The sequence below is a fragment of the Talpa occidentalis genome, unplaced genomic scaffold, assembly GCF_014898055.3.
Source record: "Talpa occidentalis isolate TD23 unplaced genomic scaffold, MPIMG_talOcc4v2.1 talOcc4.9, whole genome shotgun sequence".
NCBI lineage: Eukaryota > Metazoa > Chordata > Mammalia > Eulipotyphla > Talpidae > Talpa > Talpa occidentalis.
The window spans coordinates 69,874,537-69,902,213 of NW_023605305.1; the positions used below are offsets into that span (position 1 = coordinate 69,874,537).

Consider the following 27,677-nt stretch of genomic DNA (forward strand, 5'->3'; position numbering starts at 1 on the left):
CTACCTCCCCATCTATTTCAAGTGAGTTGTGACCATGTGGTTCGTCTTGGCCAATGAAGCATGAGCAGCAGTGGCTTGCATCACTTCTGGGTGCAAACTTTAAGGGCCACTGTGTGATTCACCACATCTCGTACTGTCATCTATGTAGAAGAGCAAACTGAAAGGGAGGCCCTATCATCCTGGGTCCCTGAGTGACCACTCACCTGTAGAGGACTAGAGAGAGAACTTTTTGTTGTTTTAAAGTCACTGAAATGTGTTACTGCAGCCCAGCCCAGCCTCTCCTGATCCTATTTACACAAATAATAAGAAACCTTACACTCCATTCTGCACTTTGCTTTTTTTGTTTTTGTTTAGCAATATATCTTGAAGATTATTTATATCAGCACAGGAAGAGCACCTGTATACTTTTTTGAATAGATAGCCACATAGGGGGCCTCCCTGGTGGCACAAGGGGTTAAAATGCAACCTATGAACCTATCCGCAGCCATTGCAGCACGAGTTCGATTCCCGCCAGGGAGCTACCCACATGGCGCAGCAGACCTCTCCTGACTTGCCTACTGCTCCCCTCAGCAGAGTATTTCAGTCAGTCTGCCTGTTCTGTTCCCCGCTCTGTCTCTGGTGAATCCTCTCACAAACCCTGCACCCCCACACACACACACCTCTGGCCTATACCCCAGTTTTGGTATGCATAAATAAATAAATCTCTTAAAAAAGAGAGAGAGACACACACATAGTATTCCTGTATAGGAGAAGACCAAATTTTACTTAACGAATGCCTTTCATCTTTTTGAACTTTTATGTGCTTGAGTGCAATTGTATTTGTAGGATAAATGCCAAGAAATGCATGTTTCACATGGTTGGGGGCAGATTTCCCTTCTAATAAGGATCACTTTGGCTGTAGGTGGAGGATGGTTGAAGAGCCAGAACCTGAGAGTTGCATGAGGCACCTCCCTCTCCTTACCGCATATCAATCCCCGGATCTTCCCAGTTCCAGTTTCACCATAGCATTCAGTCTGGCTACTTGTCTGTACCCTTTGACCACTGCCCTAGCACAGGACAGCATCATTCCTCTCTAATGGTTCTTCCTAAAAAGTCTCCTGCCTGACTTACTCAGGATACTTGGTTGTAAACAAGGAAACCAATTCTGGGCAACTTAGGGGGGACAAGGAACTGACTTCAGCTCCTGCTGACTCTCCTAACCCCAGGAAGGACTGGGCTTGACAGCCACCCCCTCCCCATCCAGCCACCCCCTCCCCATCCACTGCTTCCATAATAAATGTGAAAAGGTGTCTCAGATGTGGATTCAAAGGCCTAATTGGAGGCATTGAAAACATGCTCCAGTTATCAGCGGTCTTGGAGAAGAAATTCTGCTTGCTCTCTGATTTTCCTGATGGAAGACAGGTCCTGCATTTCACATGTTTCTTCCCATAATAGAGGAACAGTCAGGTCCTGGGCACCAAAATGGTGTCTACAAGTCATTTTAAATCACTCTCTCTCAGCCCTGGCTCCCTATCCCCATCCACGAGCCTTCTGTGTGGGCAAAGCTGATCACACTACTTCCTGGCTTAAAACACCCTTGACAGCTCCCCACTATCCTCAAAATTAAGTTGAAATTCCTTATCTGGCCTCCAACCTCCAAGATCTATATCTCTCTGTCTCATTTCTTGCTCCTATACTCGCCCTAATGTGCCCCCTAAAAACCTAGCCCAGTGCTTTGCCTGCAGGGGCTGAATGTATGAGCCCTTACCACCTTCTTCTGCACAGCTTTAACATCACTGGCCTCCCCTCCAGAAGGCTCTTTCCCTCCCCACTCCAATTACCTCTGAAATCTGTACATTCTCACTTCATCCAAGTGTTCATTCACTTGGACACAAAGCTTCCACTAAATGAGGTACCTGGCCCTTTCAAGGCACTTCTCTTTATACCCAAATGTATCCTATAATCATCTCCACTGTCATCTTTTTTTAAAAAGATTTATTTATACAAGCACTGGGTACAGTCAGAAGCACGGGAGGGTGAGAGAATTCACCAGAGCCAGAGCGGAGAGCAGAGCAGGCAGAAGGACCGAAGTACACTGCTGAGGGGAGCAGCGGGCGGCAGGAGAGGTCTGCGCGCCATGTGGGACCCTCCTCTGGTGGCCGGGGAGCAGCCGGGGATCGAACCGGCGCTGCAGAGGCAGCGGGCAGCTTCGCAACCCAGCGTTCAACCGCTGCGCCACCGGGGAGGCCCCACTGTCATCTTTTTTTAAAAAGACTTATTTATGCATTCAAGAACTGGGTTACAGGCCAGAGGTGTGGGGCATGGGAGGATTCACCAGAGACAGACTAGGGAACAGAAAAGGTGAGTCAGGAGAAACACACTACTGAGGGGAGCAGCAGGTGAGTCAGGAGAGGTCTGCTGCGCTATGTGGGTCACCCTCCTGGCCAGGGATTGAACTCGTGCTGCAATAGCTGTGAATAGCTTCACAGTGCTGTGCTTAATCCCCTGCACCACCAGGGCGCCCCCCTCCTTTTTTTTTAAAGATTTATTTATTGCATATAAGAACTGGCGTGTAGGCCAGAGGTGCCAGAGGTGAGAGGATTTACCAGAGACAGAGCAGGAACACTGCTTAGGGGCGCTGCAGAAGACACAGAAGAGGTCTGCTGTGCCATATGTGGGTTAGCTTCTTGGCTGGGGATCGAACCCAGGCTGCAGCGGTGATAGCCCTGAGATTTAATCCCTAGGCCACCAGGGAGGCCTCCTTCACTGTCACCTTATTGATCCAGATAGCCATTCCTCTCTCCTGGAATTATGTAGCCTCCTAATTGCTCTCTCATCTTCAACTCTGGGCCCCTTAAAAGTCTACTATAACTATGGAGTTACCTTTTTGAAGTATAAACCATCCTTCCAAGGGTTTCATATTTCACTTAAAAACAAACTCCTTGCTATGGTCTACAAAGCCTAGAGTGATGGAATCGGTGCTCTTGTTCCTTCATGCCATCCCAGACCTTGGGCTTCCAGCCTGACCCGTGAATACACCAAATTTTTTCTAGGTTTAGTCTCCGCACGTGCCTATTGCCTCTGCTTGGAATTCTGTTCCTCCAAATTTTTGTGTGGTTGGATCTGCTCAGATCATACACTGAGACTTTTCCCCTCACTATTCTGTCTTAATAGCACTTATTCTCTGAGACCATTCTGTTTATTTACAGGAGTCTCTCCTATAAACCTCTTGGATGTAAGCAGGTATCTGCTGACACCTCGTTATTGCCCAGCACCTGGCTCCCTGACACGCACAAAACGAATGTTCTGTATTTTTGGATGAATGAATGGATAGGGAGCAAAGAAACCTAGTTGAATTAGGCTCTGCCTTACTCGTTGAGTTTGGGCAAGCCTCGGTTTCCTGCAGTGTGAAATGGGGGTGGAAGGAGAGAGGATGAGCCAGAGGTGCTGATTGGCTGTAAGTTTTCGGTCTCTATTCTCTCTAGTCTCCGGCGGGGATCCAGCCACTGGCCCTCAGGCGCCTCAGCTCCCCACCTGTGCAATGGGCGTGAGCTCACATCAACGTCTTGGGTTGGTAGTGCTGCCTTATAAGGCAGCAGAGGCCGAGGGCGGGCGAGGCCGTGTGGGTGGAGAGAATCACAACATCCGGCTGCGGGGGCGGGACGGGGGCGCCTGCGGCTGCCGGACCCGAGCGTCCGGGGCTGCTGGGGAGGCCGCCAGCCTCCTCCGGGTCTCTCCAGTTTCCGATACGTGCGTTCCAGGATGGACCGACCCAAAAAAATACGGCGGGACACATGGCCCAAGCAAACTCCAGGCGCTTCTCAGGAGGCCCAGGATATCATACGCGCCCCCTACAAACCCTGGAAAAGCGAAGGCGGGCCCGAACCACCCGGCCACACGCCCATCCGATGGCCCAATGACAGTGCACTACAGAGGATAACTGACATTTCCTCCATCCAATCAAACGTCCAGTCTCCAAGGCGTGACCCAGAAGACCCACCTCCGTCGTCTCAGCGGAGGGCTCGGCCCTAATTGGCAGTTCAGAATCCTACGAAGGCCCCGAAATTCGAACCTGGGGGCTGAACGCCACCCGCAGACCAACCAGGAAGAGGTGACGTATGAGGGCCCCCGCGCCTCCGCTCCTTCGAGCCGATCCCTGGCTCAGGGGGCGGGGCTACTGCAGAGGCTGGCTAATGGGAGGACGGCGCGGGGAGCGTCCGGCCGGTTAGTGGCCAAGTAAAGTAAACAGAGGGCGGGGCGGGGCGGGCCGGGCCGGGCCGGGCCGGCGCCCGGGTGGCCCCCGGGAGGGGGCGGAGAGAGCGCGGCGGGCGGCGGCGGCCGGGGAGGCCCGGGAGGCCGCGGCGCGGTCACTGCGAGCCGAGCCGAGCCGCGCCGATCGCCATCCGGCCCCGGCCCTAGCGCGATCCCGGCCGGCGGCGCGGCCCGGCGGGCCCGGCGGCGCCGCACCCCATGGAGCTCGAGAACATCGTAGCGAACACGGTGCTGCTCAAGGCCCGGGAAGGTGAGGCGGCCGGGAGGGCGGCCGGCTGAGAGGACGCTCGCGCGCGGCCTCCGAGCTCGGTGGGGCGCCCCAGCCGCGCGGTCCCCTAGGGCTCCCCGCACCAGCGCAGACACTAACCCTTCGGGCCGGTCGTCTCATCTCCTCCGCACCTGCCCCCCGGACTCAGGGCCCAGGAAGGGGCGGGGGTCAGGCCACCGCCCTCGCTGGGAGGCGGCTGCGGGGGGGCGGGGGTGAGGGAAGGAAGAGGGACGGGTGAGATCTGAGCCCCGGAGCGCCTCTCCGAACCCTCTCCCTAGTGAAAGGTGAAAAGATGCCCCAGGAAGGGGCAGCCTATCGCACGTGCCCAGGGCCCAGACCCTGCGCTGAGCTTCGGGCGCCCAGCCTGTGCAGGCACCAAGTTGGTGCAGGTTATAAGCTGAAAATGAATGAGGGACCTCTACCTTAGCACAGCCCACACGACTTGGGAAAACTGCTTCTGGTCGTATATGCTACCAATCCTACAAACACTTCCTCCGTGCCTCAGGACACTGGGGACAGAGGTGAATGAGTCACCATTTTTGACCTCAGGAAGCCCAGGGTCTAGTAGGGCAACTGGGCACAGAAATAAGTAAGAGCAGAGCTTTGAAGGAAGAGAGCATGCCCAGGTGGCCAAACCATAAGTGCAAAGCCCTGCACTTTGAGCCAGTCATATAAACCTGGTCTGTGCCTAACTTCTTCATGACTCCGGCTTCAGGTGTTATCAGGTGCTGGCTCTACGAGGTTGCAGGACACAGGAGGACCATACCTAGCCCTCACTGCTCTGTTATCAATCTGCCCCTCCCCTACCATGCCCATCTCAGTAACATAATCAGCAAACATCTACTCTGTCCTGTCCTGTCCAGGGTGCTGGAGACCCAGCATGAAGAAGACCCTTTTTGGAACTCTTGGACTGAGACAGTTTTTCCACTCTTCTGGGCTTCCAGGCTGAAAGAGTCATCTGCTTTGTTTTTGTGCCCCATTTTACAGGTGGGAAACTGAGACTCAGATGAGGCGCTAGCCCCGAGGTCACAGAGACTGACTGACTAGATCTAGGACACAGGATGTCTCCAACAGTCTGTAGGAAGCTTAGAGGAGACCCCAGCTGGCACAACATCTGGTGCTCCCTGTTGACCCCAGGGCAGGCTGGGTTCTTAGTGCCCGGAACCTTCCTTATCTTCTGTCCTCCTAGCCTCTGGTCTTCCTCACAGTCTCTGGGGGCATCTGCCGGTTCTGTTCTGCCTCGTCATCCAGCCAGCCAGGGAGGAGGAGTTGGGAGAGCCTGGCCAGGACTCCCTCCCAAGAGCTGTAGTCCATTCAGGCCTCAGGCCTACTGAGAGCACCATCTTGACTAGCTAGAGAGTGTGGGCACTCTCGGACAGGCTTCCTCAAGCTGTATTGGAGGCTCTGGGGAGTATGGTCAGACTGGGGACCCTCCCCTGAAGAACCCTCACCCCAACATGATCTGCCCCTCCCACTTGCATGACTCTAGACAAATCTCTCTTGTGAAATGGTTGGGGACAGGGAAACCAAGAGAAGGAATCCCAGTTTTCACTGAGTCCTTGGCCCATGGGCTGGCTGCATCAGAATCACTTCATGAGCTGGCTGACAGCTTGGGGTCAGGGCCTTTGCCAGGTTCCCACATGATCCAAGGCCTTCAGTGATTGGTGTATGTATACAGTTGACACCTGATAGATGCCTGTTATGTGGGGGTGGGCAAAGAGCTTGGGCTATGGTCCTGGGGAGCTGGGTTTCAGTCCTGCTTTGCCACCTTCAGAATTTGTGATCTTGGACAAATAGATTCTTCATTTCAGAACCTGGGGTTTCCCCATGAATTTGGGTCAGGTTTGGCAGAATGGCTGCAAGGATGAAGTAGGCCTGGGATGTGAGCCTTTACTCAGTCCTCCTTTCCCAGGGGCCCATGGAGGGGGCCAGGCTAGGGTGGGGAGGAGCCCACTACCGGTAGAAGTTCCACCCCAGCACAGGATATTTGCATGTGACTCTGCTTCTGCCTTGATGTGGCTGAGGGGGAGGGGGAGGAGGAAGTAACTGGTTGGGGGAGGCAGCACATGGAGAGTTGGGTGAGGGACCTGCAGGGGTGGGGGATGAGTTCCCCTTCTGGGGACGCCTGGCCCTAAGTAAGGGATGCGAGTGGGGGGTCTGTTGCTTACTAGCAGTGAAGCAATGACTGGGGTGTGCTGGGACTGACTGCAGGAGGGCTGCTAGCAAGTTTCTCAATGGGTGCCTGCAACACTTCCTCCTCCAGGCAGCTTAGGTCAGGGAGACCTACCCATTTCCCCTACACCATGTGCCTTCACCCAGTTCAGATGAAAACAAGGCTGGGGAAACTGAGGCCAGGCACAAGAAAGTGATTTCCTGAGGTTGTCATCAAGTTGTTGGAGGGATGCTCTCCTTTTGCCACAGCCCGGCTGGGAGCCAGACAGACTCCCGCTCACCCTCACAACACCTCTGGAGGTAGCTTTGGATCCAAAATGCACTGGGAGAAATTGAAGTTCTTGCAGGGCAAGTGATAAGTGTGAGTTAGAGATTCAAACACAGGTCTGTGAGACCCAAGGCACAGACCCTTTCCTCCCTTCTCAAGCTGGTGGCTGGTGAGCCACATCTGACCAGCTCTTTAGCATGTTTTATTTATTTGGCTTCAGTGGGTTTTTAATAAAAAAGGAACCCATAAGGCATACGGGTTATGTCCAGATTCCCAGATGCTTCTGAGAAATTAAATGGAAGCAGGCCACAAGCAATCAGCATTCCTGCCTAGCAACAACCAAGCAATTGGAGTTCTAATGTACTTGTCCCTGTTGGAAGGGGCATGCCTGGTACAGTTCACCACACTCCCAACCATTCCCTATTGTCTCCCACTTGACCCACATTAAGCATATCTGCCTGGCCTTATGGGCACTTGAGCCACTACCCTGGTCTCAGCAACTATACATGGGGTCAGTTAGGTAAAATAAGGTGACAAGTGTCAGGGAAGCCCTTGTGTGCAGTGGGTGGATCTTGAGTGCCAGCCATCCTGGCACCACCTTATTTCAGTCTCTGATAGCTCAAATGCGGGGGCCAGGAATAGGGAACTTTAGCTTTCCCAGTGGCCCAAGCTATTGCTTCTCGAGTATGACCTGGAATCTCTCCTTTCTGGGCCTTGATTTACCGAGTTCCCACCTTCTCTGTGATGTCCTTCACTACTTCACTTGGGACACCCCTACCTTGGAGGAAGCGGCTAAGACTGGACCCCTTGCTGAAGCTACCTGGAAACCCCACCCTCCCTCACCAGCCTGGCCTCACTGCCCCTCATGGCTTATCCAACCCAGGAGGGCCCAGGGGACAGTGTGTATCCTGGAGGCAGCAAGGGATTTTTAGAGCCTAGGGTGCCTCCCAGAGTGCACTGTGCTGAAGTTGGAACCCCAGGTCTCTAGAGCATGCTGAGGGTGAAGAGGAAGCCCAGACCCAGCACGCATTTGTTCCCACAGGTGGTGGTGGGAATCGCAAAGGCAAAAGCAAGAAATGGCGTCAGATGCTGCAGTTTCCCCACATCAGTCAATGCGAAGAGCTGCGGCTCAGTCTTGGTGAGGCCTGGGTGGAGATGGGGTTGGGGAGGTGGCTGAGGCCAGGGGGACCTACTGATGATCGGGAACCTCCCTTGAGACCTAGGCTCAGGGTGGAAGGAGAGGGTTGAGGGGTCTGGGGGGCATACATCCTGCCAAGCTCCAGTTTCTGGGTTTGGGTTAGGGGGAAAGCAGAGAGCAAACAGGATAGCAGGGGCAGGGTGTGTGGGTGTGGGGAGTAGGGCAGGTTCAGATTTGGGGCATTCTAAGAGAAGCAGAGGAAGGGAGGGTCAGGCTCACAGGACAACGCAGTGGGGGCTGGAACCACCCACAGATTGACTGTGACGGAAACTCTAGTTCTGCCCTACCCAGCAAAGCTTTAATTAAAGGCCCTCAGCCTGGGCAGTGTGGCAGGGTTCCTTGTAGAAGGGGACAGAAGGGTCTAGGCCCCCTCTGATAGCCTGCATATGGGCACGGGGTATACCGTGGCTTCTTCCACTGCTTGGGAAGGAGACCTAGCTTTGAGCTCAACGGAAGCCACAGCTTCCTCCCCACTTTCGCCAGGCAGGCAGCAGGTGTGTGCCTGGCCCTGCCCGGAACCTCACAGACCACACCCAACCCCAACCCTGTGACATATGCAAGTGATGTGAGCCAGCAAGGGGGAGGTGAGGGCCCTACTCTAGAGCCACAGTCCTGGCTATGTGACCTTGTAGACCTGTGTGTCACTTAGCCTATGTGGGTCTTGGAATCCCCAGCTCTGATGGGAAAAACAGTATTGCTTACCTCAGGGTTGTGGTGAGGATTCTAAAAGAGATTATGGCAGCCATGCTGCAGGCCTAGAAGCTGTCGCTGGGGCCCAAGGCCTGGCAGTATAGACAGAAGTGCCCCGCTGGCTGGCTCTAGGCCTGGGAACCCAGCAGCACCCACCTCTGCCCGCAGAGCGTGACTACCACAGCCTGTGCGAGCGGCAGCCCATCGGACGCCTGCTGTTCCGAGAGTTCTGCACCACAAGGCCAGAGCTGACCCGCTGCATTGCCTTCCTGGATGGGGTGGTAAGTGCAGCCCAGACCCAGGTCCAGAGGCCTCAGGCAGAGGATGAGTGGAAGTCCCAGGCCACATGTGCCCAAGCTCCCCACACCTGTCGCTCTTCCCATCCCCCAAACGTCTCTGCCTCCATCCTGCAGGCTGAGTATGAAGTGACCCCTGATGAGAAGCGGAAGGCGTGTGGGTGGCGGCTGATGCAGAATTTTCTGAGCCACACGGTGAGTGAGCAGTGATGGAGGGATGACAGCAGTGAGCACAGCTCAGTGATGGGGAGAGAAATGACCACAGCCTGGGCAGAGAGTACCCTGGAGCTGCTCCAGGCGCACCAGGCAGTTCTGTGGGCATGGAGCCCAGGAGGACAGAGCAGCACTCTGAGCCAAATAGGCTGCCAGCGGCTCTGTTTCACCCTGCCCCAAGAGGCGCAACAGGATGGAATTCTGCAAACTGGGCACTCGCTGGTGTTCCCTTGACCTACAGCCACCCCAGACACAGACTTGAGATATCTTCCATCTCTGCCCAAGATATCTGCCATCTTGCCCTTGGACAAGGGGGACCCCCTGCACTGACCTGTGGTCTGTCCCCAGGGTCCTGACCTCATCCCCGAGGTTTCCCGGCAGCTGATAACTAACTGTGCCCAGAGGCTGGAACAGGGACCCTGCAAAGACCTCTTCCAGGAGCTCACCCGGTAAGCCTCTCGCTGCCACAGGCCTGGAATTGTGTCCAGAGGAGGGACTTCTGTGGGCCTAGAAGGCTGTAAATAGCACAGCAGCTAGGCTGAGAGGGAGCTTGTCTTTTCTTCCTGGCCTTGCTCTGCTGTGGGACTTGGGGAAGGTGCCTGCCCTCTGTAGCATCCTCAGCTTCAGCATGGGCAGTATGTCTGCCACCTGGGGAGGTGGGGTGGCAGTAGAGGATGATGCATTTTGGGCTCAGCAGGCACCAAACAAGGGGCCTGGCCCATTGAGCCAAGAACCTGTGGGATCAGGCTGACTGGCAGGCTGGGCCTTCTCAACAGACTGACCCACGAGTATCTGAGCATGGCCCCCTTTGCTGACTACCTCGACAGCATCTACTTCAACCGTTTTCTGCAATGGAAATGGCTGGAAAGGTGAGTTCATCGAAGGCTGGACCAGGATAGACCAGGTTGCTAGGGTTCTCGTGGGCCTTGGGCCCCAGCTCAGCTAACATTTGCTCCCCAACCCCTTGCCCACAGGCAGCCAGTAACCAAAAACACCTTCAGGCAGTACCGAGTGCTGGGCAAAGGTGGCTTTGGAGAGGTGAGTGGCCAGGCCAGAGGTCAGAACATGGACTAAGTTGGATCCTGAATCAGCCCCTTCCCCCATCTAAGCCCTTGGAAGGGCATGCCCCAGGAAGGGCATGGCTGATTCCCATTTGCCCCATCTACTCTGGCTCTAGGTGTGTGCCTGCCAGGTGCGGGCAACAGGCAAGATGTATGCCTGTAAGAAGCTGGAGAAGAAGCGGATCAAGAAACGGAAAGGGGAGGCCATGGCGCTGAACGAGAAGCAGATCCTGGAGAAAGTGAACAGTAGGTTTGTAGTAAGTACAGACAGAAGACTCACCCTCCACCCTGCCCTGACCCCTTGGAGATGCCCAGGAAGGCAAGACTTTGGGTGTTGGCACCAGACCTGGGGAGCAGGTAGGGCCCCAAGCAACTGAAGGATTTTGGGGGTGACTAGTACCAGCCCTGCCATTAGGTGGCCTGAGGCCCCTGCTTGAGGGCATGGATCCCCTTGGCTACAGGTGAGCTTGGCCTACGCCTATGAGACCAAGGATGCACTGTGCCTGGTACTGACGCTGATGAATGGAGGTGACCTCAAATTCCACATCTACCACATGGGCCAGGCTGGCTTCCCGGAGGCTCGAGCTGTCTTCTACGCTGCTGAGATCTGCTGCGGCCTGGAGGACCTGCACCGGGAACGCATCGTGTACAGGTTGGGGGCTGGCAAGGCACAGGTGGAAGTGGGGGCTGTCATTGAGGCTACAGTCTGCTGCGTACTGGCTCAGGGCTCCAGACTCAACCATACTGGAGGACTTGAGAGGCTCAGGACCCAGCCCTTTGTGTCCGACAGACACAAGTGTGAATCCAGTGTTGCTGACCCTTTCTGTGTGATCTTGGACCAGTCAGCTCCCTGCTTCCAACACTATTATCTTTCCTGGGAAGCAGTTTATAATTTCTACCCCTACCCCTACCAGACATGGAGCCTGGCACAGAAGGCTCAACTGTGAACTCTGCTTATTATTGTTCTTGGTGATGATTTTGTTTGAGCCTCCCAACAGCCCCAGGAGGGGGTGGATGAATAGGCCCATTTGACAGATAGGAAAGTAGAGTCAGCCACCAAAGGGGAGAGAAGTAGGGAGCTACTCACCACCAAGGGCAAGCAAGACTATTGATTTGTTCTCTACTTCACCCCTGCCTTGGGTGGGAGGTACCTTCCATTTGCCTGGCAAGCTTTGGCTGCCCTGGCTCTGTAGATCCTTCCTGGTTCCCTGGCAAACAGAGCAATCTCTGACCCTGCCCTTTTCTCCCTGCAGGGACCTGAAGCCAGAGAACATCCTCCTGGATGACCACGGTAGGTGGAGAGCCATAGGGATGGTAGGGGGTGGGGAAGCCCTGGCCCACCTGCTTAATGGGGCTCCTGCACCTCCACTCACATTTAGGTCATATCCGCATCTCCGACCTGGGGCTGGCTGTGCATGTGCCCGAGGGCCAGACCATCAAAGGCCGAGTGGGCACTGTGGGCTACATGGGTGAGTCTCCCTCCAGCCTGGGCCACCCATCTCCTGGGTCTCCTCACTGACTTCCAACACTATTATCTTTCCTGGGAAGCAGTTTATAATTTCTACCCCTACTACCAGATTGTAGGGACCAGACATGGAGCCTGGCACTGAAGGCTCAACAGTGAACTCCCCCACTGATTCAGTTTGGGAGTCTCCTGAGCCCTAGGAACTAGAAAGAGCTGTTGTTTTCCTCTTGTAGATTAGGAGAGCAGCATTCAGCCAGGGGCCTGCACACATGTGAATTCACATCATTCCTGTACCTGATACTTATTTGCTGGGCTTGCACCTGGCTACCAGTGAAGGGTGAATGGGGACTCAAACCCCTTTTCATAGGCGTAGCCCCACTCTGAGCTCCCAGGGACTGCATGACACTAAGGTCCCACCTTTTGCTTATTGTGTTTCCTTGGGCCAGAGCACCCTGCACCATCCCTGCCTCACAGCATCACTTTCTGCAAGTATAATACCTGCCCCTAGGGTAGCCTTGAGCATGCAGTAGAGGCAAACCCTGGTAGGCAGACTGTTTTGCAAATGAGACTTCTCCTTTCCCATGTTAAATCCAGAGGTTGCAAACTGGTAGCTACACCGGCCTTATTTGGCCTACTTTTGTGCTCAAATCAAATCATTTTAAAAATAGTTTGAATTGGTCATTAACATTGAGAAAGCCAGGCAGCCATATATTAAAATATGAGTTTGTCTTTCCTTGAAAAAAAGCAGAAGAGGGCCTCCCCGTGGCGCAGCGGTTGAGCGCTGGGTTGCGAAGCTGCCCGCAGCCTCTGCAGCGCCGGTTCGATCCCCGGCTGCTCCCCGGACACCGGAGGAGGGTCCCACATGGCGCGCAGACCTCTCCTGCCGCCCGCTGCTCCCCTCAGCAGTGTGCTTCTGGCCTTCTGCCTGCTCTGCTCCCCGCTCTGGCTCTGGTGAATTCTCTCACCCTCCCGCGCTTCTGACTACCTAGTGCTTGAATAAATAAATAAATCTTAAAAAAAAAAAAAAAAGCAGAAGACCTGGCCCTGGCCCCCCTGCTGTCCTTTGATGGGCCAAGCACTCTCCTACTCTTGGGTGCCCACGGGTGGGTGGGTGTTCATTTGAGCTGATCCACTGTAATGTGTGTGGGGCATTCTGGGCCCCTGGGCTAGGCTCCCACCTCCCACCCAGCGCTGATCCCCACGCCCCTCTGCCCAGCTCCCGAGGTGGTGAAGAATGAGCGCTACACATTCAGTCCAGACTGGTGGGCACTAGGCTGCCTCCTGTATGAGATGATTGCAGGCCAGTCACCCTTCCAGCAGAGGAAAAAGAAGATCAAGCGGGAGGAGGTGGAGCGGCTGGTGAAGGAAGTGCAGGAGGAGTATTCCGAGCGCTTCTCGCAGCAGGCGCGCTCGCTCTGCTCCCAGGTGGGCTCTGTGGACAGTGGGCGCGGGCGGCCAAACTAGTGGAGTGGAGGCATGTATCCCCAGCCACCCTGACTGACCCTGCCTTGTTGTAGCTCCTCTGCAAGGACCCTGCTGAGCGCCTGGGCTGTCGTGGAGGCAGTGCCCGAGAAGTGAAGGAGCACCCCCTCTTCAAGAAGCTGAACTTCAAGCGACTAGGAGCGGGCATGCTAGAGCCACCTTTCAAACCTGACGTGAGTACTGCCCACTGCGGCTGAGGGCAGACCTAGCCTGGCGCGGGCTGGGGACCCTTGGAGGGTAGGTTAGTATATGTTCTGTGCCAGAGTCAGAACACCCAACTTAGATGGCTTAGCCAGCAAAGACATCAGTTGCCCCAGCTATCTGAAAATAGAACTTTGTGATTTGATATGAGTTGGTAGGATTTGGAGTGGGGGGCTGGGAACCCTGTTATCCCATTAAGTAAATAATTTTTTTTTAAAGATTTATTTTTATACAAGAACTGCGGCACAGGCTAGAGGCGTGGGAGGGTGAGAGGATTCACCAGAGACAGAGTGGGGAGCAGAACAGGCAGATGAAGACACTGCTGAGGGTAGCAGCGGGTGAAGCAGGAGTGGTCTGCTGCGCCATGTGGGTATCTCCCTGGCTGGCCAGGAATCAAACCCACACTGCAGAGGCTGCGGACAGCTTCACAGCACTGTGCTTAACCTGCTGTGCCACCAGGGAGGCCCAGTAATTAATTTTTTAAAAAAATTTGTTTATGCATACAAGAACTGGGGTGTAGGCCAGAGGTGTGGGGGTTGGGGGACGGTGAAAAGATTCACCTGAGACAGTGGGGAGCAAATTAGGTGGATTGACTGAAATACAGTACTGAGTGGAGCAGCAGGTGAGACAGGAGAGGTCTGCTGCGCCATGTGGGTTAGCTCCCTGGCCAAGGATTGAACTCGTGCTGCAGTGGTGACCAATAGCTTCATAGTGCTGAGACTTAACCCATATAAATAGGATAGGGTCTCCAATGCTTTTAGTGTCCAATGTTGAAGTGTCCCTAGACCCAAAAATAACTTACCAGGTCATACCAAGTAGGCACACTCTACTTTCAGATATTGAGGGAGGGCCTCCCTGGTGGCACAAGGGGTTGAGCGCGGCTCTGTGAAGCTGACTGCAGCCTCTGTGGTGTGAGTTCGATCCCTGGCCAGGGAGCTACCCACATGGCACAGCAGTCCTCTCCGGACTCGCCCGCTGCTCCCCTCAGCAGTGTACTTCAGTCTGTCTGCCTGTTCTGTTCCCTGCTGTCTCTGGTGAATCCTCTCACCTCTGGCCTATACCCCAGTTCTTGTAATCATAAATAAATAAATATTAAAAAAAAAAAAAGATATTGGGGGAAACCTGTAATCCTCTAGGCTCACACAGAAAGCCCCAGGAGGATTTTTGAAGTGGGAAGAGGTGATTAAGAGTTTCTAAAATTAATTGTGTGATGGTTACACAACTCTGAATATGCTAAAAGCCTTTGAAATATATGGCTTTTATTTTTAATTTTTTTTTTTAAGATTTATTTATTCATGCATACAAGAACCAGGGTACAGGCCAGATGTGCGGGAGGGTGAAAGGATTCACCAGAGACAGAGCAGAGAACAGAACAGGCAGAATGACTGAAATACACTGCTGAGGGGAGCAGCGGGTGAGACAGGAGAGGTCTGCTGCGCTATGTGGGTATCTCGCTGGCCGGCCAGGATCAAACCCGTGCTGCAGAGGCTGCGGACAGCTTCACAGCGCTGCACTCAACCGCCTGCGCCACCAGGGGAAGCCCTGAAATATATGACTTATAGGTCCGTCTTTTGGCTTACCCGGAACCAGGTCTCTAACCATGCTACATGAATTCTGTCTCACTTCCTTTCCTACTGGTCACCTTACAGTCTTTATACCCAGGCTGCTGTCACCAGTACACAGCAGTGGGCTTAGTCCAGACCCACATGCTACTAGCTTAGCCACCCCAGTTGACCTACAGTGCCTCTCATCTAATCATTTTAAAAAAAAAAACTGAAGGGAAAAAAAAAGTCCTGAGGCAGCTCCTCATTGCATGTAATTACTCAGAGGCCCCTTGGTGGCTACCTCTGGATCACTGGCCCACATAAACCGCTGCCCAAAGGAAAACCAAGATGCTGATGCCAACAGGGGTAGGGTTGTTGTGCTGGCAGGACAAGGGCTGCCTGTCACACCAGGTAACTTTGACCTCTGGGCCTTCAGCAAGAGAGTCCCCTTTATAGAGTCTCATCCATTCACTGAATATCTCAGTGGATCAGGCTTCCTACAGGCAGGAATACCCTCGAGTCATCAGATTCCAAGTAATAGAAACCTAACACAAACGTGTGCCCGATGTTGAGCTTACTGGTTTCTTTGGCTAGAAAGTCCCAGATCAGCCCCAACATAAGGGCCTCATACCTTGTTGCCAGGATTCCATCTCTTGGTTCTGCTCAACCCGTTGACTATCCTCCGCTGAGTATAAGGTCACAGGGAAGGTTCTGATCATCCAGGTTATGTGCTTGTCCTTCTCTCATGTTCAAGTGGACCAGGTCCTGTGATTAACAGTTCACCAGAAAAACAGGGGAGACTAGAAGGTGGTGGACAGGACAGGCCGATGACTGTCAGTCACACACGTGATTGTTCATTTACTCAACAAATATCTGAGTGTCTGATCTCAGAGTGAGTTAACAGGACCCAGCTCTACCTTTGTATGAGTTCTAGTGGGGAGATCCACCAAATCAACCAGTAGAGGGAAAAAAATGTCAAGTTGTGGAAAGAGCAAAAGAGAAGAAAGAAGCAGACTAAGATGATGAGGAATGATGTGGGGTGGGCATACGTATTTTTAGACAGGATGGTTTCTGTAGAGCTCACAGTTAAACAGAAGCCTCAAATGTGTGAAGGAGAGAGCAGTGCTAAGATTTGGGTGGGGAGAAGGAACAGCATGGAGGGCTGGGGCAGGGACCAGCTGTAAGTGGCATCCAGGGTGCCAGTGTGTTTGGAGAAAGATATGATTCTTATTCTTAGTGTGATGGGCCTTTAGGAACTGTCACCAAGCATGAGGTGTGGGTAGTAGGCCATAGAAGGGTAAGTGGAAGTGAGAGGTCAACTAGGAGGCTAGGAGGTCAACTACGCCTCTGAAGGGTTGTGTCATGTAGGCCTCACTCATGGGTAGTACCTGGCTTCCAGCAGCCTTCCTCGGGGCTGGCACAGCCACTGTAGTCTACACCTTCCCATTTCCTGTGCACATCATCTCATTAACCTTCAAGTCATTTTACTGCCCCCCAGTCTTTCATACAAAGTTAGAGAGAAAATCAGTGCTCTGGAGCTTAACCTTTTAGAAGCAGCAGGTGAAAATAGAGCTCAGTGATGGTATCATTTTTACCAGCCCTAAGCCCTATTGAGATTTTACCAGCCGTAAGCCCTATTGAGATTTAATTCACATACCATGGAATTCTCTTTGTGTGTGTGTGTGTGTGTGTGTGTGTGTGTGTGTAGAAGAACTGGGATATAGGCCAGAGGTGTGGGAGGGTGAGAAGATTCACCAGAGAGAGTGGGGAGAAAGAACAGGCAGATTTACTGAAATACACTGCTGAGGGGAGCAGCAGTTGAGACAGGAGAGGTCTGCTGTGTCATGTGGGTCAGCTCCCTGGCCAGGAATTGAACTCAGGCCATAGCGGTGATAGCACTGAGACTTAATCCCTAGGCCACCAGGGCAGTCCCAATTCATTTAATAAAGTGTATAATTCAGGGGCACCCCTGGTGGTGCAAGAGTTTAAACATCAGCACTATGAAGCAATCTGCAGCTACTGCAGCACAAGTTTGATCCCCGGTCAGGGAGGTGACCCACATGGCGTAGCAGACCTCCCCTGTCTTGCCAGCTGTTCCCCTCAGCAGTGTATTTCAGTCAATCTGCCTGTTCTGTTCCCTACTCTGTCTCTTGTGAATCCTCTCACCCCCCGCATCTTTGGCCTACATCTCTGGCACTTATATGCATAAATAAATAAATCTTTTTAAAAAAAAAAAAGTAAAGTGTATAATTCAATGACTTGTAGTATACTTACAAGAGTTGTGCAATTATCAACATAATTTTAGGACATTTTCATCATCACACCTCCCCTCCAGAGAAACCCCATATCCATTAGCGGTCATTTTCCCATTCTCTATTCCCCTGGCCTTTGGCCACCACTAGTGTCCTTTCTGTCTCTTTATATTTGACTATTCTAGACATTTCGCATAAGTGGAGTTAGATGCTATATGATCCTTTGTGTCTGGCTCCTTTCACTTCGCGTGGTGTTTTCAAGGTTCATCAGTGTTGTCGCATTTATAGCACAGCCACGTGCCACATCACATTTCAGTGGTGGTCCCTAAATACAGCATGAGTGTGTCATAGGCTAGACCATCTAGGTTTGTACAGTTACTCTATAACATTCACACAATGACAATATTGCCTAGTGATCCATTTCTCAGGACATTTCCCTATAGTTAAATGACACGTGACTGTGCTTTGGTCCGTTTTTATGACTGCATATTCCATTGTGTAAACATGTGACACTTTGCTTATCCACTCATCAGTTGATGGACAGTAGGATCATTTCTACTTTTTGGCTACTATGAATAAGCTTTTGTATGGACATATATTTCCACTTATCTTGGGTATACACCTCAGTGGAACTGCTGCTGACTCGTAGGGTAGTGCGGTGTTTAACCCTGGTGGGGAACTGCCAGGCGTCTTTCCAAAGTAGCTGCACCCTTTTACAGAATGTTGTCTTCATTAACATCCTTAATAGCAGCATTTAGAAAACAATGTAAAGACAAACAAGCAAGGGGCCTTCTGGAGTGAGGAGGGCTCCTGTCAGAGGCCTGGGGTATGGGAAGGCAGGAGGGCTGGTTGGCTGTGGAACATGTAAAATGTCCACTGGACATCCCTGGAAGAGAACCCACCAGCCCGAGGTCCTACAGAGGGGTGCCGCACTGAGAGGTCCAGCTGAGATTCAGCCCTACTCACCTCACCCATTGCACCCCCAGATGGCATGTATACATGGATGGCATGTATGTTATCACTTCCACAGCTCCTCGGGACCTGGGCGGGTACAACAGATCCCACAGACTGGTTAATGAGCAGTGAGGAATAATGATCCCCAGTCTACAGAGGGGAAACTGGGCCTCAGAAAAGACTGCTGTGATTTACGAAGTGTATAAAGCACCCCATTTCTGGCTCCAAACTAGAGAGCTCCGGGAGGCAGGCACAACCAGACCTATGCTGGAATAAATCTCTGGGTTAAGCTACCTTCCTGTCTGTGTGTCTTTCTGTGTGTCTGTGTATCTATATACTTCTGTCTATGCGTGTCTGTGTGTGTGTATATATGTATGTGTCCAGGTGTGTCTGCGTGTATGTATCTGTCTTCTGCGTCTGTGTATCCATGTCTCTGTGTGTCTTTGTGTGTATGTGTATTTGTTTCTTTGTGTGTGTGGTCTGTGTCTGTGGTGTTCCTATCTGACCGCCACTTCTGCCCCCCTAGCCCCAAGCCATTTACTGCAAGGATGTTCTGGACATCGAACAGTTCTCCACGGTTAAGGGTGTGGAACTGGAGCCCACTGATCAGGACTTCTACCAGAAGTTTGCCACGGGCAGCGTACCCATCCCCTGGCAGAATGAGGTGGGGCCTGCTCAATGGAAGGGGTGGGCTTCAGGGGGGTAGTTCTGGGGGACGCTCTGACTGCTGCCTGTCTGTGGCAGATGGTGGAAACTGAGTGCTTTCAGGAATTGAATGTCTTTGGACTGGACGGCTCAGTGCCCCCTGATCTGGACTGGAAGGGGCAGCCGCCCGCACCCCCCAAGAAGGGACTGCTGCAGAGACTCTTCAGTCGCCAGGTAACCCCCAGTGGTATCCCACCTGGACCCCCAGCCTGGCTCCTGGGGACGGTGGGTGGGAGGCAGAGCCGGTGCCTGCATGTGCTGGAAGTAGACAGCCACCAGCTGTGCCAGTGGTGCCAGGGTCTCTGGCCTCATTCCCGCCTGTCCCCCACCCCTTGGCTGGGCTCACGGCCTCTTTTCTCTTTCCAGAGGTGAGCAGTGTGGGCTCCCCGTGGGTTGACCTTGCTGCCCAGCCTCGGGGAGCCACAGGCAGCCCTTCCATGGCAGAGGCGAGATGTGGGCGAAAGAAGTCTGGTGCCCGCTTCCCCCTCCCCTGCCCCATTCCCACTGCTTCTGTCACCTGCACCCTGGCATCTTCGAGCTGCTGGCCTTGCTTAGCCGTCTTGTCTCCCCATGCCCTGCCGCCACTGGCCCCAGGGGAAAAGGGCTAGATGAGGCTTTGCCTGGCAGAGTCTGGGGTTTACCTCTTCCCCCTGACTTTAGTATTTCTGGCAGCCTTGCACAGATGTCCACACATGACCCCTTGTGGTGATCCCCTTCCCCAGAGCATGGCCCTGGGCAGCACCTGGACTGGCCTCAGTGACAACCCTGTGGCTAACAGCGCTCGCTCTGCCTCTCTCCCTCCGTGTCTTCCCTGCCCCTCCAGGATTGCTGTGGGAACTGCAGCGACAGTGAGGAAGAGCTCCCCGCTCGCCTTGAGCTCCCCACCCACCTCGAGCTCCCCACCCGCCTCTAGCCCCCTGCCTGAGGCCCCCAACAGCAGTTGGCGGTAGCAGCCACTCCAGGCGCCGTTTACAGTTTTGCACAGTGGTCTTCCCCATTGTCCACTCAAGCTGTGGCCTGGGGAACACAGCCGGAGCTAACCCCAGTGTGCTCTGCCCCTCAACCCAGGTCTGGCTGAGTTTGGCAAGGCCTGTGCTGTCCCTGGGACAAAGGTGCATCCCTTCAGCTCTTGTCTGTGGAGCTCGGGACTTTCTGTATTTATGTATTTGTACGAATGTATATAGTGACTAGAGCGTTCTAAGACCTACCCCAGAGCTGGCAGAGGGGCCACTGCCAAACTCAAGGCTCCTCAGGTCCAGCTTGGATAGGCCAGGCCCTGAGCCCCCAGCACTGTGCTCGCCACCGCTGCCGCCGCCACCGACCTCTGAGTGAGACTTGTGCCTGCCCTGCTGCCCTGGGCTCAGGCCACCACTTTTGGGGGCCCGATGCTGCCCCTTCTCAGCACTTGCCAGAGCTGGAGCTGGGTCCTCTGTGTCCCCTGGGCCTGTGCCAAAGTGTGACCGGAGATTGGTCTAACCCTGGGACCATCATCCACTGCCAGGCTATCCCAGATGGGTTGCCTCTGCCTTCCAGCCCCGAGGGCGCCTTGTCCCTCCTGCTGGGCCCTGCCCTGAAGACTCCTCTTGCTGAACATCCCAGCCTAGGCCATGGAAAGGGAGGAATCCCTTGGCCAACCCTCGAACATTCCAGACTCCCCTCATAACAATAGACACATATGCCCAGCAATAATCCTCCCCTCCCATGTGGGGTGTGTGTCTGTGTGACATGTGTGGTGTGCGTGTGTGTGTCTGAAGGAGGTAAGCTGAGGCTGTGTCTACACCTCAGGCCCAGCTCTGGCCCTTCCCAGACTGTGACATCTGTCCTGGTCCCAGTGTAAGGGTGGCATGGGATTACAGGGCCCTGGTTTTTCCTATTTAAAGTCAATTTTTATTATTCATTTTGTCCAATGTAAGCTGCCACATATCTCTGTGAATACAGTCCGAGCACAAACCTGGCCAGCCACCCTTGCCTGCCTTTTTCTTACTCCTGGTGCTCCAAGGGTCTTCTTGCTTCCCAGATCCTGCTGGAGTGGGAAGGGTTTAGTGGTAGGCCTGGCAGCAAGGCCCAGGAGCCCCAGGGCTGCTTTTATGGTAGCCTCTCAAGTGACCAGGTGTTTGTGATTTTTGGGCTCAACCTATGGGTTACTTGGGCTCCTGAGTGGGGTGAGGCATGAGAGAAGCAGCCTTGGGTCCTCATCAGGTGTGTCTGCTGGCAAAGCAGGCCCAGATAGTAGTGTCACCTCCAAGGCTAAAGTGGCCTGGCTACCAGTCTTGGGAATGGTCTGGGGAGCAAGGTGGGAGGTGCAATTAGGAACACCTGCCTGCTCTGTCTTACCTGGGTGCCTGCTGTGCATCCAGTCTGGGGCTAGCAATCATACTTAAGAGCCAGTGGTCCTCTGCTCTGCTCTTGAAGCAGGAATGGTGGCTGGACAAACTGGCAATGCTGGGAGCTAGGCTGTGGGAGCCAGTGGGGATCCACCACATGAGCATCAGGGAGGGTCCTCTGCCGACACCAGTTGAACTGGGATTTTTTTTTTACATTTTTATTATTTTTTAAAAAATTTATTTACTTATACAAGAACCAGGATACAGGCTAGATGTGCAGGAGGGTGGGAGGATTCACCAGAGACAGACTGGGGAGCAGAACAGGTGGACTGACTGAAATACACTGCTGAGGGGAGCAGTGGGTGAGATAGGAGAGGTCTGCTGTGCCATGTGGGTTAGCTCCCTGGCCAGGGATCGAACTCATGACTCATGCTGCAGTGGCTGGCAATAGCTTGATAGCGCTAAGATATAACCCCTGCACCACCATGGAGACCCTTGAACCGGGATTTGAAAGAGACATTCATTTGAGGGGACAGAGGGTTCGGAAGCATTCCATCTATGCTAAGACTTGGAGTTAACACCTATTGACCCCAGATCTGACCCAGACTTCACAAACTCATTGCTGTTTAGCCTCCCCAGGGCCCTGCTCTTTCCTCCAAGGAACACCTGCCCCCAATACCATCCCCCACTTCAAACCCAGCCCCCCCCCCCAGAACATTTGTTCCTTGTCTCTGGGCTGGGTACCAATACCACAGAAGCCATAGCTTTGCAGTTGGACAGTTCTGGGTTCAAGTTCAGCCTGGACACTAAAGCAGGCTCCCTTATCTGGAAAGATGGATGCCCGTAAGAACCCACCAGAGCAGATAGTCACACATACATACACAAGGTCCTTAGGTCACTGGTAGGATGCAAGTGCTGGATGCCAAGCCAAGAACTAGTTCAAGGACAGGAGGTTCCAGGCACTGACTTAGTAGAAGGGGCCTCTGGGGCCCAGCTATTGGTGTATGGAGCACCAACTCCCTCTTCTGTTAACTTGAGGGAAACACTAAGGAAATAACCTTTACTAAGGTCTTCCAGCCAGTGCGTGGCTGGAGATGGATTGGAAGCCAGCTGCTGCTGATGGAACTGGATCCTGCTCATTAGGTTGGAGCTGAGGCACAGTTGCCCCTCTGTGCCAGTTTTTGTTGGGGGCAGGAAGGGTGGTTAGGTAGGTATTGGTGTGCAGAGGCCAAGCCCAACCCTGTACAAGGGTGAGTAGGTGCCAGATGAATGGTAGGTCCCCAAGGTATGCTGCCTGTTGTGGTGGGTCTAGGCCTCCCACCAAGCTCTCCCTTGGCCCAGGGAGGCATCTAAAGAACTTGGTTGGGGTTCAGTTCAACCTGAAGCTTTTACCATAGTGGATCCTAGTTGGAGGTAACCCACAATTCAGTTCCTAACAAGCCTTCCCTAAGCTCATCCCCTCCCCATCCAGCTCTATGGTGGGAGCTGGGGACCCAGATGGAGACAAGGCCCCCGCCAGCTTGGAGCTCAGTCTGGTAGGGAGGCAGACGTGGGAACAGTGGGACCCAGCGCGATTACTGTGGCAGAGACAATTCTAGAACTGGCAGGGCTGGGACTGCTGCAGTACTGGAGATAAGGCCAACAACAAGTAGAGAAGGTCACTTGACCACAGAGTTGTCAAATTCATGCCCTCCAGGACACAGGACCAGTTATGCCCAGATGGAGGAGACAGGGTCTCCAGTAGTTTAGGGCAGCTGAATGTCAGTTGGGGGGGGTGGGTAGGGGTTCCTGGAAGAAGGGAGTGGCTGGAGCTGAGGTCAGTGTTCATGCAATGCTGTGAACACGAGAATGTGGGGCCTCATCTATTGATAGAAGACGGGAGTCCCTGAAGGGTTTTAACGTCATGTTAGGGTGTCTGCCCAGTATATACAAAAGAACCCAAAGATTCTTTGGGCTGCTCATCTCTCAGCCCATGTTGTTGAGATGGGACTGGGGTTTTGCTTGCACCCCCTGAACACACATATATTACACACACCTACAGCTTGTGACCCAGGTGGCACTGTTAAGGATCTTTGGTTTCAAGTGACAGATGTGTCCTCCAGCTAACCTAGAAGGTGTTTAAAGGATATGCAGGGAACTGATAGGGAAAACAATAACTGGGGAAGCTCTGGGGTCTTATCCTGACCCCATTTCTCATCAGGGCCTTTGCATCACTGAGTCTTACTTCAAACTCAAATGTCTGTCTGGGAACCTGCCCAATGTGCATCAGGGGAGCAGGACAGTTGGGGAAACCCATGAAGTTCAGTGAGTCCCCCTGATGAAATTAGGGTGCTTACACTGAAAGAGATTATAGATACTGGTGTGTTGAACACATGTCCCCTTCCCCAGTCATGGCCACCTGGATTTATTCACCAATGGACATTTGAGATGAGTCAGTCAGTGGAGCATGGGAGTGAGAGGTGGGAGTTACTAGAACTAGTGAAAGAATTGCGAGGTGACAGAGTGAAAGCCTAAAGCTTTGGATCATCCTTGCCACCATTTGGGGGAGAGTTTGCACGAGGATGATGCACAGAAGAAAGTGGAGAGGAGAGGGCGGATAATGCCTGAAGTCACTGCTGGAACCATGGAGCCAGAGTTGCTACCCTTGGACATGAGTCCCCCTCAGGCTCAAACCTATTTGGTATGTTCTGTCACAACCCAAAATGTGCTGGCTGACGTAGGGGTGGAGGGTGTTTTTGGAAGATCATCTTTTTGTGGTAGAGAAGTTGGACTAGAAACAATCCAGTTAAGAGGCTGATGGACATCCAGGTTCAGCCTTGACCCCAGTCTAGACAGTAGGACATTCACCAAGGTTCCCCTCTCCCTAGAGATGAGCAGGGGCCATAGAGGCCTGGGCCATGAAATAAAGACTGGTTCCTCCTCCCTCTGCTACTTGCTAGTGACCAAGTGGTGATGCATGCTTGTGGGGGGCACAGTGGGCGAGGTCTGAGTTAGAAGGGACCGTATTGTCGTATTTTCGCGGTTGGAGCCATGCTGGGGTGCCTACCTGCTTCAACCCCTGACCACTGGATGTGTGCAGGGCCTCCCAGGATGTGGCCGGGGCCTGGGCGTGTGTGTGGCTTCCGGGATGAGCTGTTGTGTGTCAGGGTTTTTGACCTGAGGATGCTTAACTGAGCATCCTGTGTGTTCTGCCGATTGTGGGCCCCGAGTCGCATGGCGTGTGCCCGCGCCCGGGCAGCTGTTTGCCAGGAGCTGTGTGGCGTGGAGCGTGCATGCCCTGTACAGGGTGAGCCCGCGTGCGGAGTCCGGGCGCGGCAGATGTGCCGGGTCCTCCTCCTGTGCTCCCCGGGCAGCTCCATCGGCCGCGAGTGGCTGGGGGTGGGGCCCTCCCGGCGGCCGCGCGCGCGCACGCCGAGCTCGGGACGCGCCGTGTACGCGCCCGTGCGCGCGCCCCGCGGCTCCAGCCCAGCGCTCGGAGCCGCCTTCGCTGCCACAGTCGGCTCCCCCGGGCCGCCGCCGCCTCCCCCAGGCCGGGGGCTCTGTCCGCTGGGCCCGCGCCGCTCGCTCCGAGCCAGGAGGACGAGCTCGAGGAGGATGCCTGGGCCCGTGAGTACCGCGGAGGCGGCGGCGGCGGGCCGGGCGGGCACGGGGCACGGGTGGAAGATGGTCCTGGGGCTGAGCCCCTCCCCGCGGGCTCCTCAGCGCCCCGGCCCGGGGTCGCCGCCCCGGACCCCCGCCCCGGCCAGCCCGTCTCCCAGCCCGCACTGGAGAGAGGGAGGGAAGCAGGGAGGGAGAGGGAGGGCGCCAGAGAGCGAGAGAGCCAAAGCCGGGCGCGAGCCGCCACCGGTTCGCTTGGAAACGGTTGCCACAGCAACGGGGTTGCGCTCCCCGGCAACGCGGCCGTGGGGCGGCGACGCCCCCTCCCACCCCTCCCCCACCCCACGCGGAGCCGCAGCCCCGGGAGCGAAGGGGTGCGGGGTCGCCCCCTCCCCGGGTGGGGAGGACTAAGCTCCTCTGACCCTGGGTGTGCCTGCCTCTATAGCCCGTCGGGAGTGGGGGTGGGGGTCGAGCAGCCCAGTGGGCCCGAGCCGGCCCCCACGTGGCTGCAGTCGTCGCAGCAGGGCTCCTGGGGTGGCTGCAAATGTGGGGGCGGCCCACCCTGGGCCTTCCGCGGTAGAGGAGGCATGGAGGCTGGGTCCAGGGTCTGTGCCCGGCAACCACCACCACTGACCTGACCGGGACCCCCGGAGGCGATGTCCCTTACCCAAGAGAGGAGAGAAGCGCTCATCCCTGACCCTCATGGCCAGGGCATGTGCCAAACCGCGACTCACTCGGCAGGCGGTTGGTCTCTGCTCCTAGTTCCAAGCCACCATTCTTGGGGAGGGGTGCGAGCAACGTGGGCAGGAGCAGAGGAAAGGACATTGCTGATCCAGGGAAGCCCAAGCCCAAGCCAAATGGGAGCGTCCCAGCCCATTGTCTTAATCACAAGTGTCTCTTTCTTGTCTGAGCACAAAGCCCAGACTGTGCTGGGTGGTGTGCAGGTTGGCTGGCTGGCAGGCCAGCGCCACATGGAGATGCCCTGTCCTCCAGAGGAGCTCCTCTGGGAGAAGAGTGGCCGCTGAGTCAGAGGAAATGACCCCTGGCTCCCCTCCCAACCTCCCCTCAGAGGGCAGTGTGCTGGGGAGAGAAACTGCCCTCCTGCCAGCTCTTTGGGCCTGACTCAGCAGATGCCAGCCCTGACCGCATGCCTCCTCAGACCCAGCATCCCAGTGGTCACAGCCATCCTTGGATTTCCTTTATTCAGGGAGGTGTTCTGGACATTGGTAACATTGTGGTGAACATTTGAGGCCTTGGCATAAGATGCCCTTAGACAGGAGGTCCCTAAGGCAGGCTGAGTCTCCCACAGGAAGGAGTACCTTTGAAATTATTCCCAGGCTCCTTTCATTCTGCTCCTGCTCTGCATCCATTATCTCCTAACCCTTACCACAATGGTGCAAGGTAAGTTTATTATTCCCATTTTAGAGATGAAGACTCCCAGGCCCGGGGAAGTTAAGTGACTTGCCCAAGGTCACACAGCTAGTAAGTGGTAGAGCTAGATTCCCAGTGCAGGTTTCTCTGCGCAACATAATAGCTCCTGTGACCCAGGCAGAAGAGAATGTGGAACTTTCTAGAACATTCTTAACCCTTTTTCCCATTTCCTCCAATGAGGAAACTCAATCTTTTGGGCCTTGCTACATATTTCCAGAGAAATCACCCAGATTCTTGTCCTCCCCACACCCCACAGTGCTTTGTAGGGCTCTGTTGCTATTTGGCCCTCCACTCTATAGTCTCTCTCTTGGGGGATACTGGGTACCTCAATCTTCTAGAGCCCCCCCCAGGCCCCTCCCCCACCTCCCCCCCCCCAACCTCTCCCAAGCCCTAGTCCTTGGTGTGTGGGCTCTCTGGTCTGATCACCTTGTAGCCCTGGGTGTGGGAAGAAGCAACTAGCAAAATTGGGCCCATGTGGACCCTGTGAGTGCTAAGTATAGCTTAGGGGTTAGAAACCCAAATACCCCAGGGCCTTGGGGGCAATGGGATGAGTGAAGTAGTCAAGGGAGCTGCTGGGCTGCAGCAGCTTGTGTGGGCTTGGTGTGAATGACTACATTGTCCAGTTTTTAAAATGGGCTAGAAATTCAGACTTTTATGTAAAATCTGGTTTTTAAATGTTGGGAACTAATCAGAATATTTTTTAAAAATTGGCTGTGGACCAACCAAGTACATCCCTGAACTGTGTCCTGAGACCTCTGATCCCTGATAAAGTGACTGAAAAATTTGGTTCCCCCCGACCCCGTCTCCCGCTGGTGTATAAGTAGCACCTCCACTGGGTTCTACATTTGGCCTCTTGAGGTGCTGGCATTTGGTGTGTCATGTGCAGCTGTATATGCTGGTCTTGAAGCATTTTCACACCCCTCATCCCTTGGCATCATCACATTGTCTCATCCCTGCCTTATGGATGAAGAAACTTCAGCTCAGCTTGGGAGTAGCCACCAGGATGGGGTCAACAGCTCAGGGAGGAAGTAGGATTTGAATCCATGGCTCCCCCTTCAGTGCTCTGCAGGCTCTATCAGGCTGTCCCTCAGAAGAGGGTATTGATGTTTCCCCCTGCCCCAGTGTGGCCATTGTCCCTTGGAGGGACAGATCACTGTGCCTGCATTGGGTGAGGAGATGAGGCACAGAAAACCACTGGTCTGAGCTAAGTGCAGTTTGGCCTCTGATATCCAGTGCCATAGCTGAGCCTGGTGACACTGGCCCAAGTAAGGCCTGTTTTCCCACAAGCTCACGAGGACTGATCTG

General features: G+C 54.2%; 1 protein-coding gene across 6 annotated transcripts; it reads left to right on the top strand.

Moving 5' to 3' along the window:
- The first annotated feature begins 4,291 nt into the window (after window positions 1–4,291).
- On the top strand, window positions 4,292–23,108 carry GRK6 (G protein-coupled receptor kinase 6). Of its 6 annotated transcripts, none has more exons than XM_054691308.1 (17): window positions 4,421–4,501; window positions 8,002–8,097; window positions 9,016–9,128; window positions 9,261–9,338; window positions 9,705–9,805; window positions 10,133–10,225; window positions 10,331–10,394; window positions 10,534–10,674; window positions 10,879–11,069; window positions 11,671–11,708; window positions 11,797–11,886; window positions 13,099–13,307; window positions 13,400–13,537; window positions 18,842–18,979; window positions 19,060–19,194; window positions 19,387–19,388; window positions 19,844–23,108. In XM_054691308.1, exons 1-17 carry the CDS (start codon window positions 4,450–4,452, stop codon window positions 19,968–19,970), a joined length of 1,806 nt encoding a protein of 601 aa, XP_054547283.1. In that variant the 5' UTR covers window positions 4,421–4,449; the 3' UTR covers window positions 19,971–23,108. The 6 variants fall into 6 exon arrangements, with proteins under 6 accessions (XP_037356818.1, XP_054547283.1, XP_037356817.1 ...); XM_054691307.1 differs by lacking the exon at window positions 19,387–19,388 and adding an exon at window positions 5,383–5,506 and having other exon boundaries at window positions 4,470–4,501; window positions 19,844–19,981; XM_037500921.2 differs by lacking the exon at window positions 19,844–23,108 and having other exon boundaries at window positions 4,292–4,501; window positions 19,387–19,790.
- The last annotated feature ends 4,569 nt before the right edge of the window (window positions 23,109–27,677 follow it).

Bases quoted from the DNA above. Each gene is read 5' to 3' on its own strand.
- GRK6 (XM_054691308.1), top strand. From the start codon at position 4,450: ATGGAGCTCGAGAACATCGTAGCGAACACGGTGCTGCTCAAGGCCCGG. The intron at 9,806-10,132 runs GTAAGCCTCTCG...CCTTCTCAACAG, and splicing joins CTCTTCCAGGAGCTCACCCG to ACTGACCCACGAGTATCTGA. The intron at 18,980-19,059 runs GTGGGGCCTGCT...TGTCTGTGGCAG, and splicing joins CCATCCCCTGGCAGAATGAG to ATGGTGGAAACTGAGTGCTT.